Here is a 13209-nt window from a genome sequence, read left to right as displayed (position 1 = left end):
AGTCAGTCATTTTTCCATCCTGCCATAAACAACCACGACCTGCGTTCATGCTACACACAGTATGAGTGTTACCTTGCTGAGGAGTTGGAGGTGTGTCACCTGCATCTAATAACGTGTCTGCACAGGACGCGCAGCATGAGTAGCACATTAGCTGCAGCTACACAGGTGCTCCATCTGCACAGGAGGCATTCAGACACAGTATTGAGTTGTAGGTCAGCAACGTTTTGTGAGAAATCAGAGCCCAATACACAGTGACTGTAGTGACATGCCTAAAACACAGGAAAATAGCTTTGGGTTGCCTTTACAGGCGTATAGCATGAGTAACATGCAAGCCGTTATGCAAGTAGACAGCTGTATTGATTAAAACAGAAACACGAATGTTCCTTCAAACATGCAGCTCTCTGGCTGCTCCTGACTGTCCCTTTACTCCCTATAATATTTAAAACGCATTCACTGTCAAAAAACAAGCCGAAGTGTAGCATGTCTTGTTTCGTATACGCATTTTTGCGTAATAAACAGTTACAGTCAGTGCTAACCTTTGTGACAAGCACACTGCACTTCCTGCAATATCCTCACTTGTTTCATCGGTTGAATGCTTTTAATTTGAACAAGCAGCGGTAGGAAATGTGGCTGCTGCTGAAAAAAAAAATGCACAGAATCAACTATTTAAAAAGGGTATAATTTAATGAAATTAAAAGTTAGACAACTTTTCTTCAATTCATTATGTTTTAATTCTTAAATGTGTTTGGTTATCATTAATCAGAATGTGGCATGTGAGATTATTGCCAAGGCAGAAGGGAGAAAAATCACTGGTGCTGTGTTTTAGTCTGGCTGTTCTTACACCTGAGGCTCCAGGTCAAATAGAGACAGTGTGTAGCTCTGAAGAGTGATCACTGGTCTCTGCTCTTATGTGACTGGATTGGATCAATTTCTTACTGAGATGTTCTTATTCTCAAATGTTAAATTCAACATATCATGAAAAAAAAATCTAAGCCCAAACTAACACTTACGCTATGAGTACTCAAGCTCCAGTTGGCAGCAAAAGGATGTAATCTTTTTTTTTTTTTTTTTAAAGATAGAAGAGGCAGTGTTGAAGAATGCTGATCAGGAGCAGGAAAAGACAGAAATCAATAATATTTATACAACCCTGTGAACAAGGCTCCACATATCTTTACGACATGGTGATAGTCCAATCAAGCCAGCTCATAGAGTCAATAGTGTCCTATAAACACACACTGCAGGTAGTTATTTGCAGGCTTTATAAGTGCAAGAACAAACACCATTATAGATGTTCTTACTGACACAACACACACACACACACAATGAACAGACTCTGGCAGACCAAATTCATTATATCATATATATTGAGAGCTCAAGGCAGCTCTTAAATGAAAAGAAAGCACAGAGCTGCAGACGTCTGACAGGAGTCTGTGCATATTTCAAATCTATGCATATTAAACTGTAAAACATCATACATTAAATTTTAGTTGTTCATTGCATTTTTGTGGTGTGAATTAATCTTCGGGGTCATATCCACAACTTTAACTCTACCTATCTCACCTATTTCTATTTAGTCTGTAATTTCCTGCATTTCACAGGATCCCAGGGTTTGTTTACCATCTTTTTCTGTTCAGTTAATTGTCGGCATGCAATTAATTATAATTTAGATTTTTTTTTTTTTTTTCAAATCACAATTGCTTTATTGTTGATTTCAGCTGTTACTGGGGAAAAAAACATTTTGTATTTATTATATTTTAAAGGTGTGCTTTTTTTTCTTTTTAACAGAAAGTCTGTGTTATGAAGTGAGGGTGTAGAGTTTGAAATACAGGACATGAGCAATTGTAATGAGATTAATATTGTCTTGTAGGGGGAGAACAATGTAGTTGAAACACCAGTGCCAGTTTACATGTTTAAAAACCAGATGACTAAAATCTGACTGTGATCCAGCTCAGTGAGCCTTTACAATCCACTTGGATCAACGCTGAAGATGACTGCACCATCAAGTTTTGTTCTTGCTCGTTTTCATACATATTACCATCACTGATGACAGGAATAGCCGATGTGTGTTTAATGGAAAATTAACATATTATATATTAAAGACAGGTAGATTTAAAGAAAATAGTCTGTAAGAGGTTTAAAAAAGCTGCCATTGTTTAGTCCCTCTCAGTCCTGTTTTTATATTTACAGGTACAAAGTGCCTTCAAGTGCATCTAATAAATTCCATAGTGAATATGGCATTCACCAAGTATATGTGCAGAAACAACAATGGAAAATGCTGCCTGACATTTAACTTCAGGAAATAAGCAATTAGCAAATGCTGTGCTGCAGTGACACAATGAATGATAAACATTCACGTCAGGCACTTAACTGATGTCTCGATCCATTTCACCAAATTAAAAACATTTACTGAGCGGATTTCATAAAATAAATGAAGGCTTCAGTTAGGTGTCTGATGTGGATTTTCTCTTGATTCCACCACCATAGCATAAACAACACTGTAACTGCCACCAAGGACACCACAGACATGTCTGAGTGGCATATTCCACAATTACACACACATCAGACAGCCGAGCTTTCTAAAGCTGATTCTGATATATTCTAATCAATATGTGTTTGTTTCACTTTTTAACCGTACACTAGGCTGAAATTTGGAGATTTAGTATTTCTCCATTTTAAGTATTCCTGACACTATGGAGGTTTTACTACTGCATTTAGACTGTATAGGGAGGATATGCAGGAAATATGCAGAAAATATAAAATAGGAATCGAATGAATATAGAAGCATCTCTAGTGTAAAACATCAACACCCAAAGCTAACCAAAATGACTTCATTTTTTAATTGTTTTATTTATTTCTAGGAGTATTTTTTACAGAAAAGTTCACTATTTTTGGAGATGCACAAATCTTTACTGAAGTTTTACTGAAAAAGGGTTTTGAGAAAGACACTTTTTAACATTTGAAGGAGAGGTTATATCTTTTTTCCCAGTTGAGTTTTGTTGTAGGAGTCAATTGAGAAGTCAATCTGGTGAGTCATCGGCGTTAAATGAGAACTGATTTAGTGCTTCTGAAAGATTTGACCTACAGGAAACATACAGTTGTGAAGGACCAAAGACTGAGCCTTGAGGCACTCCATAATTACAGTCACCAATGACCACACAGAGTTTCCCATTAGAAAGAGAAAACTGTACCTCACATACCTAACCAATACTGAAAATGTAAAAATCACATGGTATGACATGGTAATACCACCATATGGTCATGACAGTTTGTGAACTACAGCGTAGACAGGACTGCTGGGAAAAAAGAGGCCTTTACATTGACAGAGCTTTGATGCTGACTGTTGACACAGAGGTTCACAGGGCGGTGAAAACAGAGGTGGAGGGTTGGAGGCTTCTGATTTATCACCTCTGCAGGGCCACTGTGTCAGAGGGGAGCGGATGTAATCGCAGTGATTTGGTCAGGGAGGCAGGATGGTTAATGGAGTGGTAGTGATTAGATTAACTGAGGCTGCTGGGCAATGTAGTGTTTCTAATTAAGTTGGTAGGATGTGTGTGTGTGTATTTGTGTGTGCGCTCATGTCTTAAGGTAGACTGTACAGCAGTTATAAGTCTGTCAGGTTCGATCACAGTTATGGGCGCTGCACACGTACACGCCCATGCAATCATTGCCTCATAAATCACATATACACACACACACGCAGCACATATGTTTACTGAAAAACAGCCGAGGGTTCACTCGTGCAGCCTGATGTTGCCTCGCGACAGTAATTTAAGTTGATGGCAACAGATAAACAGTGATGTCAGGAGATAAACAGCCATTACATGCCAATAAAACAGACAATCAAAGCAACAGAGACGCACTAACACACAAGTACACGCAGATGTGTTGAATACTTAGAGCCTGTATGAGCACAAACTGCAAGAGCTGTAGCTAATATCTGCAAACTAAAGACAGCTCTCTGATAAGGATGTTGAACAAGAAGCTGTTTCCAGTTACTCAACAGCTGCATGACCCGGAATCTAACATCTGCCCTGCTAATAGCAACAGCACTTCCTCTGTACACAGCCACTGCCAGTATTTTAAAGATAACTGGGAATATTTCTCATTGCAGAGAAAAGGAGTGAAATATTAAAAACAGAAGCAGTCAGTGACGAGAAACAGCTGCCTCCAGGTTACAGGGTTTACCGTCCAAAATAGCTTGAAACACAGAGAGCAGCAGTGATTTCCATATAGATAACAGGATTGGATTGTCATCTGTATTGTAGAGGAGACTTAGAGTGAGGACAGAGGAAGAGAACCACAGGCAGGAGGAGGACAAGGGAGGAGGAGGAGAGTGGGAGCAAGGCCAGAAGAGCTGGGTTAGTTAGAGGGTTAGTGTTAGGTGAGAGGGTTAGAGATGAGGTCAGAAATGTAGTAAGCAGAAAAACAGCACAGGGCTGAGGTGGGAGAGGAAGATAAGCCAATACCAAGTCAAAGTGATGAGTAAGTGCTTTTGACAATTGAATGTACAAAGGACTATATGCTTAAAGGAAGACTCAAAGCTACAACAGTCATTAGTGAGTTCTGTCTTATAACTTGTGCGTATTACTGGGCAAACACACACAAAGCAAGATTCTGTTATGCTTATATTTCCTGTGAACTTCATAAAGTGGCTGTAAATGGCAGAAAAAAAAATTCAAGGGTCTAAAATATTAGCTGCGTGCTCTTGGTGCAGTCAAGGTGTCAGTTCCTAAGAAAGAAAGAAAAAATCTTTTTTCTGTTTTACAACAATGTTCATCCGTCATCATGAGAGAAATTCAGAGTTTCCAACGAACCTGTTCTCTGTCAAATCGACTGCAGGACAACAGTGAACAAGTAAATTCATATTTAACACAACAAGACTGAGGAGTTTTTTTATCAAGATACACAGCTCATCTTGATCAAATGAGAAAGTGTGTAATGAATCACTTAGTGTTTTTTGTATATGTGGTACTGTGTGTGTGTGTGTGTGTGTGTGTGTGTGTGTGTGTGTGTGAGAGAGAGAGAGTGTGAATGTGTGTATGTGTATGATGTGCAAATAGGCATCAGTCTGTATATATGCAGTATGTATGCATTTACAGTATTTGCGTGTGTGATGAAGTCTCAGTGAGACACTGCTGTAGTTATCTAGGTCATAGTGGATGAATTTTTAATTGCACTGTGTGTGTGTGTGTGTGTGTGTGTGTGTGTGTGTGTGTAACACTGGCACATACATTTTCCATAGATATAAGCGTGTAAATACACACACCTTTCACACTGGGAGGGGAGCCGCTGCGCTGTACAGAAAGTTGAGCTTAAACAGAGAAAAATGACAACAATAAATCGGGTCAATCTCTCTCGCACAAACACACGTAGGACACTGGAGAGGTTGCAGTTACATCTTGTGCATCTTAGACCTCTGGGTCCCCAGAAAGTCCCCATCAAAACATTTCTGTTGGTTATGTGAGATTATGAACATTTCTGCTTTTATCTGCGGGGGGATGGGGACTGTAAAAGGACACTGCCTCATGGCCTCCCACTGCAGTGCAGCATCAGAGAAGCTTGGTTGTAGCTGCAGCTGAGGCATAAAACTTAAGCCACAAACGAAAGGATTTACAGTGGTTTGTTACAAATCTACTGGTAACTGAAGGTGCTATCATAAAAGCCCTGTTTTATCTAGATAACAGGCAACTCTAAGCGCTTGGTTAAAGTTGGGGAAAGACTGTGGTCTTGGATAATTATTGAAAAAGTGAATGCTGACTCAAGGTGCAGGGAACATAATCCAAGCTGTAATTACATTTTCTCCACAATGTATCAAACTACAAGCGTCTAAATGGATTTGAGAAATGAGAGATTAGTCAGTGAGGAATATAAATAAAATGTATATGTATTTATATCTGTCTGCATGAACAAATACTCTTGCTTACACCAATACAAAAATCTCTCTCTCTCTGTCTGCAGTCCTTGTTGCTGATTCGTCAGGAGATGGTGGTTTCCCAGAAGAAGCTTGGCGAGTTTTGCGAGGCTCTGAAGCAGTACCTGAAGAATGTCTCCGCTCAGAGAGACTGCTTTCAGTAAGTCTCACCGCTGCTCCACATTTTCACAGCTGCTCTGCTGCTGCTGCAGAGCGCAGCACCATAACCCTTATCATCTTAAATATTTAATGTGCTCCATTTTCAGTGTCAGGACCTCACTGTTTTCCCCACTTTATTAAGTACAATCCCAGATATTCCCTCCTTTGGTCTCTCTCTCTCTCTCTCTCTCTCTCTCTCTCTCTCTCTCTCTCTCTCTCTCTCTCTCTCTCTCTCACACACACACACAAAACCACACACATTTGCAGTTAAGAGGGTATTTCATCATTATCTTTCCCCAACCTGAAAGAAAACCCTGTAACTCACAGGTGGTTTGGATCAGTGCGATGCTGATATCATGCAGCATACCCAGTATGCATAACATTGTACCTGTAATGTAGTCTGATATACACATGCTGTACCTATTATAAACCTCCTGTGCCTCCCACTCGGAGCCCCCGGGTGCTGTGAAACAGAGATTTCTCCAAATCTCAGACTCAGTATTCTGTTTGCTTAGTCCAGAGTTTTGCATATGCCCTTGGCATGACTTTAAGGTTCCGGCTTTACTGCACTTTTGTATTTGTATAATAGTCTCTCACACCACTTCCTGCAGTCTGTACTTTGGGATAAAGGATCTGCAGGAGGGGTAGAAACAGATGAAAGGCTTCAATACGCCATGTAGCACAGAATGTATTCGTATAGTATGCGTTTAAAAGTAAGCACAGAACTGACAATGCTATGTGGCAGACAAGACAAACATCACATAGTTTTACAACATTGCATCATAGCTGATGGAACTAGGTTGTACTAATACTCACTGATCAACACATAAGACTCTTTAAAACTGAACTGAAAACAAATCTCTGCAAAATAGATCTAAATGCCATAGAGAACACAAAATAAATGATTCATTAACTGTGTGCTCCTTAACTGTAACACATCTAAACTATGACTATGTAGTCTGTTTAAGATGGTTGCATAATAAGTTGGAGACAGTGAATATCCCTCAGAGTACAGTAGAGTCATAAAAATAAAAAGAGGTGGTACAGTGGTAAATCTGCCTTCAGCAAGGCATTCTCAAAAACTCAGCATCTGTGTAAGCTGGAGGCGAAGCAGAAGAGGTTGCCAAAGAAGAAAGGAGAACCACGCCGTGTGCAGATGTGCAAAGCTGAGAGAACTGTGAAACGTAAACACAAAGCTGTAGCTGCTGCTTAAGATGCCCTTGCTAAATATTGACTAAAGTGGGGTGAATATATGCAGTGACTTTCTAATTGAGCAGGAACCGTTGGATTAATTTCTAGTGATGAGTGTTTTCAGAGAAATACATTTAGAACCAAAAAGTTTAACTTACAGTAGCAAAAGAAAAAGCAGGAAAAACAAAATCCATATTTTTTTATATTTGAGCCAGCCTCATTCCAATTTATCTCGCCACGTTTTGTGACCTGCCAACAGAATAGTGACAGCACATCTTTTAATAAAATGGATCCTGTGGAGAGAGGCTGCTCCACAGCAAACAATGCCCAAAAATCATCTGGATGGAAGGAGCTGGAAAGTGGAGCAGGGGGTGAAGGTTGTGGAGTGTGGACAAGTTGTTGTTTATTTTTGTGTTATGAAGTCGTGTCTCAGGCTCACACCGTTATGGAAAAGTTGGTCACACTCAGTCAAAGCCGTGCCGTGGACCAACTCTACACAGTTGTCACGGGTCAGGCTGGAGATGTAAATTTAGATTAACTAAATCAGTCACATTGTCCACACATCCACACAGACATCAAATTCAAGGACATTTTTAGTCAAGCTAGAGTCATGGCTCTAGGGACACCCTCGCCTGGTCAGGACTATTTGGAACAGAGAATCATGGTCCTCTGAGGATGAATTGTTATTACTTTTTTTCCTCTTTATCTTAGAGTCACCTTCAAGTCACAATTTCTTTTTGCCCAGTATTACAGGTTATGATCAAATACCTGAAAATGAAAAATTGCATTTTAGAAGAAGAAATCATGGTTAAATCAATGATTTTAGCAGTACTAACAAACTAGTTTTGCTCAGCAAGTGAAGAGTTTGAATATATCACTGAGCCACTCACTCAGTCATACCTACTTCACGCTCCTGGAGGACATAAATACTACAGTCATCCAGAAGCTGCTATTAGCTGCTTGCTTGTTTTTAGCAGGAGATTTTTCACTGATTTGTTGGTACCTTTGTTAGCATCTCACTCTATCAGTAACAGGCAGGGCAGCACAATGCTTATAGGTAGCAGAAGTAAATAATGCATAAGAGAGACAGAGGTGATGGATGAAGCCTGCTCATTACCTCTGAGCAGACTTTTCTCTCCTGTGTGCTGTCCCTCTTTCTCTTTTGTGTCACTGAGGACCTTTACTTTTCTCTCTCCTCATGACCTCATTAAATCTTGCATAAACTAACTGTAATCCCTTAAGTTTATTTACTCTCTACCTTCCCGGGTTATTATCATATAGGCTGAATGTGTGATTACATGCAGTTATAATCTGCCCATGAGTGCAAACAATGTCCCTTTCTATGTTGAATTTCCATTGCAGGTGACAGAGGAAATTAAGAAAATGACATCTGTAAAATATTTACCTGTTATAACCACGTGTTGACTATGCTCAAAATATTGCATTCGGTCAGACATAGGTAAGTTTTGCACCATAATACAGCACATCACAGTAGTGTCATTGCTGCAAAAATGTAGAAAAATAATAGAGTGATAGAGTGGATTGGATGTAATAATCCTGTTCACATGACAAAACGTGCTCTGAGATCTTTGATGGAGCTGCCTGAACCAGAAAAACAATGTGTAAAACGCAGCATAGAGGAAGGGTGAGTTGGTGATTTGGTTGGTGATTTTTGGAGATGTCTGTGCTTGCACCATGAAAATTGCTCTTTGAGAACTGAAATGAAAATCGTGTTTTTGAAAAGAGGCAGCTCGAGCGAGCATAAAACCACGTTGTAATTTCGTACCAAAACAAGGAGTGAAATAACACTGCACCGCCTGATCTGCATAAACACAGTCTCAGCCGCTCCACTCCTCTCACATCAATGAATTTAGAGCCAGAAAATCACCAAACAGGTGTTAAATTCAAACAATGGACTTGAGTTTGATGAAAATTTACTGGCACCAAATTAGAGGCTTTTGTATCCGGTCAAACACTTGTTGAGTAAGGTCTGCAGAAGACCTCAAAATGTGTATTTGTTTTCTTTTCACCCATGTCTTCATAGGCTACAACAGCGGGGGACAGTGTTTGAACTCCAGTCAGCCATGAGCATTAAAATAAAACTCCATATGTGTCAACATATGATGAACAAAACTGAATGACAGAGTAGCAGAGGGTGAGGTTTTGGCATAAATGGTACAGTCAGCAGCACAGGCTGGTGGTGATGCCACGAAGCTGCCACAATCAATGTTTCTACATTAAGAAAGGATCAGATGATTAAAAGAGTCACAAAACCACATAGAATTATCACCTGACACCGTTCATCTCACCCTCTGTGGTGTGTTTTAGCACCTTTCAGCTTATTGTTTTGGTTTTAATGCAGATTATTGAGAAATAAACACCAATTTCGGCTGATACTGACTGAAAATAAATGTCAAAATAAATATCGAAATATTGTTGCAGACCAGATGGATTCCTTTGACCTCTCCAGCTCTTACACGCTGCTATGAAAACTGAGCGACACTATGAAGCAAATGTGGACAAAGATCCCTAGTGGATTGTTTTCAGTACCTTGCTAAAACCATTCTTCAACGCATTCACTCCCCTCTGGAGGCAAGATGGACTCCTTGTTCATTACAGCGAAGTGTACCCGATAAAATGCTTCATAGACTTGGCCAATAACATCCAACAGCCCCCATTTCCACTGACCTGTTCACCCATTGTTCATTGTATTATTGCGTGTTACATCTTTATATAGACAGGATGTAATTTCTGTGTCCTCATCTCGGTGTTATAAGTGCTGTGACATCTATATTGTGCAGGGATAGGAAACAATTCACCATCTTTTTACCTGAAACCCAAACTATTATTGTGTCTGTCTCTCTTTTATTTAAACACAGTGTCTTTAATGTGCACTTGTTGTGACTTTTGCTTCCTTCTTGCACTCCCTTGCGCTATTTCTTCTGCTTTGCCTAATCTATCTCTTCCCTCCTCTGCCATCTCTTACACCATCAATCTGCTGTGTCTAACCTAATGCATCTCTTCTTCTCATCTGTCTATTATCCGCTCATTCCCCCTCCCCTCTGTCTGTGCTCCAGTGTGACTGCGGTGCGTCTGCCGGACAGTTTATCCTTTGTCGTCTACGAGTTCTGGGATGGAGAGGAGGAGTGGAAGAGGTGAGTTTTCAGTCACATCTGGCTTCAAAGAGAACATTTCAATCTTAAACCTAAGCTTCTCACTAATATCTGTCACTCATGGCAGTATTAAGAGCTTTTTGATTTTCTCTGACTTGTTTGAACACGTTTCTTTAAAAAAGTGCTAATGTATTTAAAGTGGCTATCTTGCAGTGATGCTAAAACTGACCCAAAGAAACAGGCAGAATGAAGTGTGTACATACTGAGTATGTACTTTGCTGCAAAATGTTTAATTCCCAAGGCTTATCCACTGATCCAACGTATTAAAAGACATTACTGAGTGTGGACATTCATTTTGTTTCTGAAAATGCCTTTGAGTCAGCACTCTGCCTCCTCTGAAAGTTTTTTTGGAGCTGAGCATGCCGTTCCTTCCTTCCATTGTTTTCATTGATTGGTGATTGTCAAATGAAGAGAGCGCTCACTTTTCTTCCATTACTGCCACGAGCCTGTTGGAAAAATTCCTCCATCCACATTTAATTAGCATTCTTCAGCCATTCACTCACTGCAGAGTTGCTGAAGCACTCAAGTTGCGTCAGGTCGTCATGATTTAGTGATGGTGCTGGTGCTGGGCATGAAGAGAGCCTGCTGATGTAGCTGCCTGCTGATCTGAGTTTCTGCTCCACTGCTCACAGTATCTCACTGCCATTAATATTTCAGCTCTTACAGTAAAGGCTAAGGGCCGTGCAAAGCGGTTTGAGGCTGTGTGTGCCTGCGTGCATTGGCGTGGCTGCAGATGTGTGCGCACATACATACATGCCGTGTGTAAAGCTGCATGTGTGCTCTAACACCCTCTTCCTCTGATTCTAGGCACCTCCAGCTGCCCCCCAACAAAGCCTTTCAGCATGTGAAGGTGGATACACTGTGCCAGCCAGAGGCCGTGTCCTCTGTAGCCGTGCCAGGTTAGTGGTGGAACACTAGTAAAACTACAGAATAAAATAAGACCTGCAACTGAACTTTATTTTATGACCTGTTAAAGGAGCAGTTCAAGGATTTTAGACTTGAAGCTCAGTTCACCTGTTATGGGGAATATTCCTAGAGGGCGACCTGCAAGCAGCGGGTTGCGTTATGAGAAGTGTAGGATTCTATGTTTGTAGAGAGTTATTTACATTAGGGACTAAAAGAAAGAATAGTTAAAGAGGCCACTGCATCACTCACTCAAATCCATGACTTAGTCCAGCTGCCAACTACTGTTATGAACTGGGTACACTTAGCTCAAACAATCAGTGTTTGGACATATGTACATCAAGTGTGAACTCAATAAAAGACAGCAAATGTGGGTATATGTCACCCTCTGCTGCTTCACTTTTGACCATACTTTTTTTTTTCTTGAATGTCTATTGCAAGTACCCCAATCAATAGGAGTATAATAGTAATTCAAGTGGAGTACACATTTAATTTGCTGATTATTTTTTAGATTAACATGAGAAAACAGCCTAAAATGAAGTCTTAAAATAACTTGTTTTTTTCCAACCAACTGTCCAAACCCAAATATATTCAATATAATAAAGATATAAAAACAGAGAAAAGCAGTTTCTGTCAGTTTTGTGAAGCTGAAGATCGTGAATGTTTGGCATGGTAGGCCATAAATCATTAAACATCACTGAGTGGAAAACAACACAACAAATCAGAACAAAATTGAGTCTGTAATGAACATAAAATGATAAAATTATGCAATAGTACACAATTACAAAGCAGAAGAGCTGATAATACAGTCTCTTCTTAATCCTAAGAAACTGATTATTGTTTAGTCAGTGGGGCTGGCTGTGTAATTATATGAAGCTCAGAGGGATTCAGAACAGCTAAACCAATCTGGCAATGAAAATGGCATCATTTAAAACAACTGACAGTGGCATGCATCCATGCTCTGAGGCACAGGCTGTCAGTGATTTGAGGTGATGCCTGGCAGATGGCCATTTGTACTTTTTCCTTGTCTCTCTCTTTTTTATCCATCTCTCTTCACCTCCGCCCTCCTCGCCTCTCTTTCTTTACCCTCACACTCGGTCTTCGTTCTCTCTCTCTGCCTTGCCAAGTTTCTCCTCATCTCCATTCAATCTGTTTCCTCTCATTCCCCCACACATCTCTCTGTCTCTGCTCCCCCGTGGGGCTCATTTTCTTTTCAATCTCTTTCTTTCTTTCTGACCCTTTTCTCACTTGTCATCCCTTTCTCTTTCTCTCTCTCCCTCTCTCTCTCTCTCTCTGTTTGCAGCCGCCTGGTGCAGTGTGAACAGGGACTGAGCATGAAGATATTCAACTACACGCCAAGACTCCTGGACGCTCCCCACTTCCTCCTTAACTCCCCCTCCATCCCTACGACCTCTTTCCCTCTGCATTTCACCCACTCTCACTCCCTTTCCTCTCCTCTTTCAACCCTCACATTCCTTAACTCTTTTTGTAAGTACATGTTTACACAGTGCAAATGAATGGTGTCAACTGCAGTGAAAATTAAACAAACAGTGCATTTTACAATGTGAGATTACTTAAACGCGTTTGCATCTCACCACGGTAGATTACTGGCTCAAGATTTTTGGATTATTTCATGTTCATGTTTCAAGTAGCTCTGAGCCACTGGTACGGTGGAGTTTGTCATGTAGCAGGGACCCCAGGGTTGAGTTTTTCATGTAGCAGTAACTGTTTTTGGATAGTGCATTTAGGAATGTGTCATTTTTCCCCCCACACTTGTTAAGGTTGAATTTTCAATAGAAAGCTCATGTATGTAGCTGTCATTTTCATAGTAGCTGCTCTTTCTACATTTGTTCTCATACGCAGCGTTCTGAT

The 13209-nt window shown here is 40.4% G+C and overlaps 1 protein-coding gene across 1 annotated transcript in view; it reads left to right on the top strand.

Annotated features, from left to right (window-relative positions):
- necab2 (N-terminal EF-hand calcium binding protein 2) overlaps positions 1-12669 on the top strand; it is a 101202-nt gene extending 88533 nt beyond the window's left edge. Inside the window, exons 10-13 of the mRNA XM_041037477.1 lie at positions 5959-6071; positions 10339-10416; positions 11242-11333; positions 12641-12669. Coding sequence (XP_040893411.1) covers positions 5959-6071; positions 10339-10416; positions 11242-11333; positions 12641-12669 — 312 coding nt within the window. The remainder of the gene's footprint in view (positions 1-5958; positions 6072-10338; positions 10417-11241; positions 11334-12640) is intronic.
- Positions 12670-13209: the final 540 nt, after the last annotated feature.

This window comes from Toxotes jaculatrix, chromosome 5 (assembly GCF_017976425.1).
Source record: "Toxotes jaculatrix isolate fToxJac2 chromosome 5, fToxJac2.pri, whole genome shotgun sequence".
Taxonomy (NCBI): domain Eukaryota; kingdom Metazoa; phylum Chordata; class Actinopteri; family Toxotidae; genus Toxotes; species Toxotes jaculatrix.
Note: the sequence above shows the minus strand (reverse complement) of the source record. Positions and strands in the feature narration are given on the sequence as shown.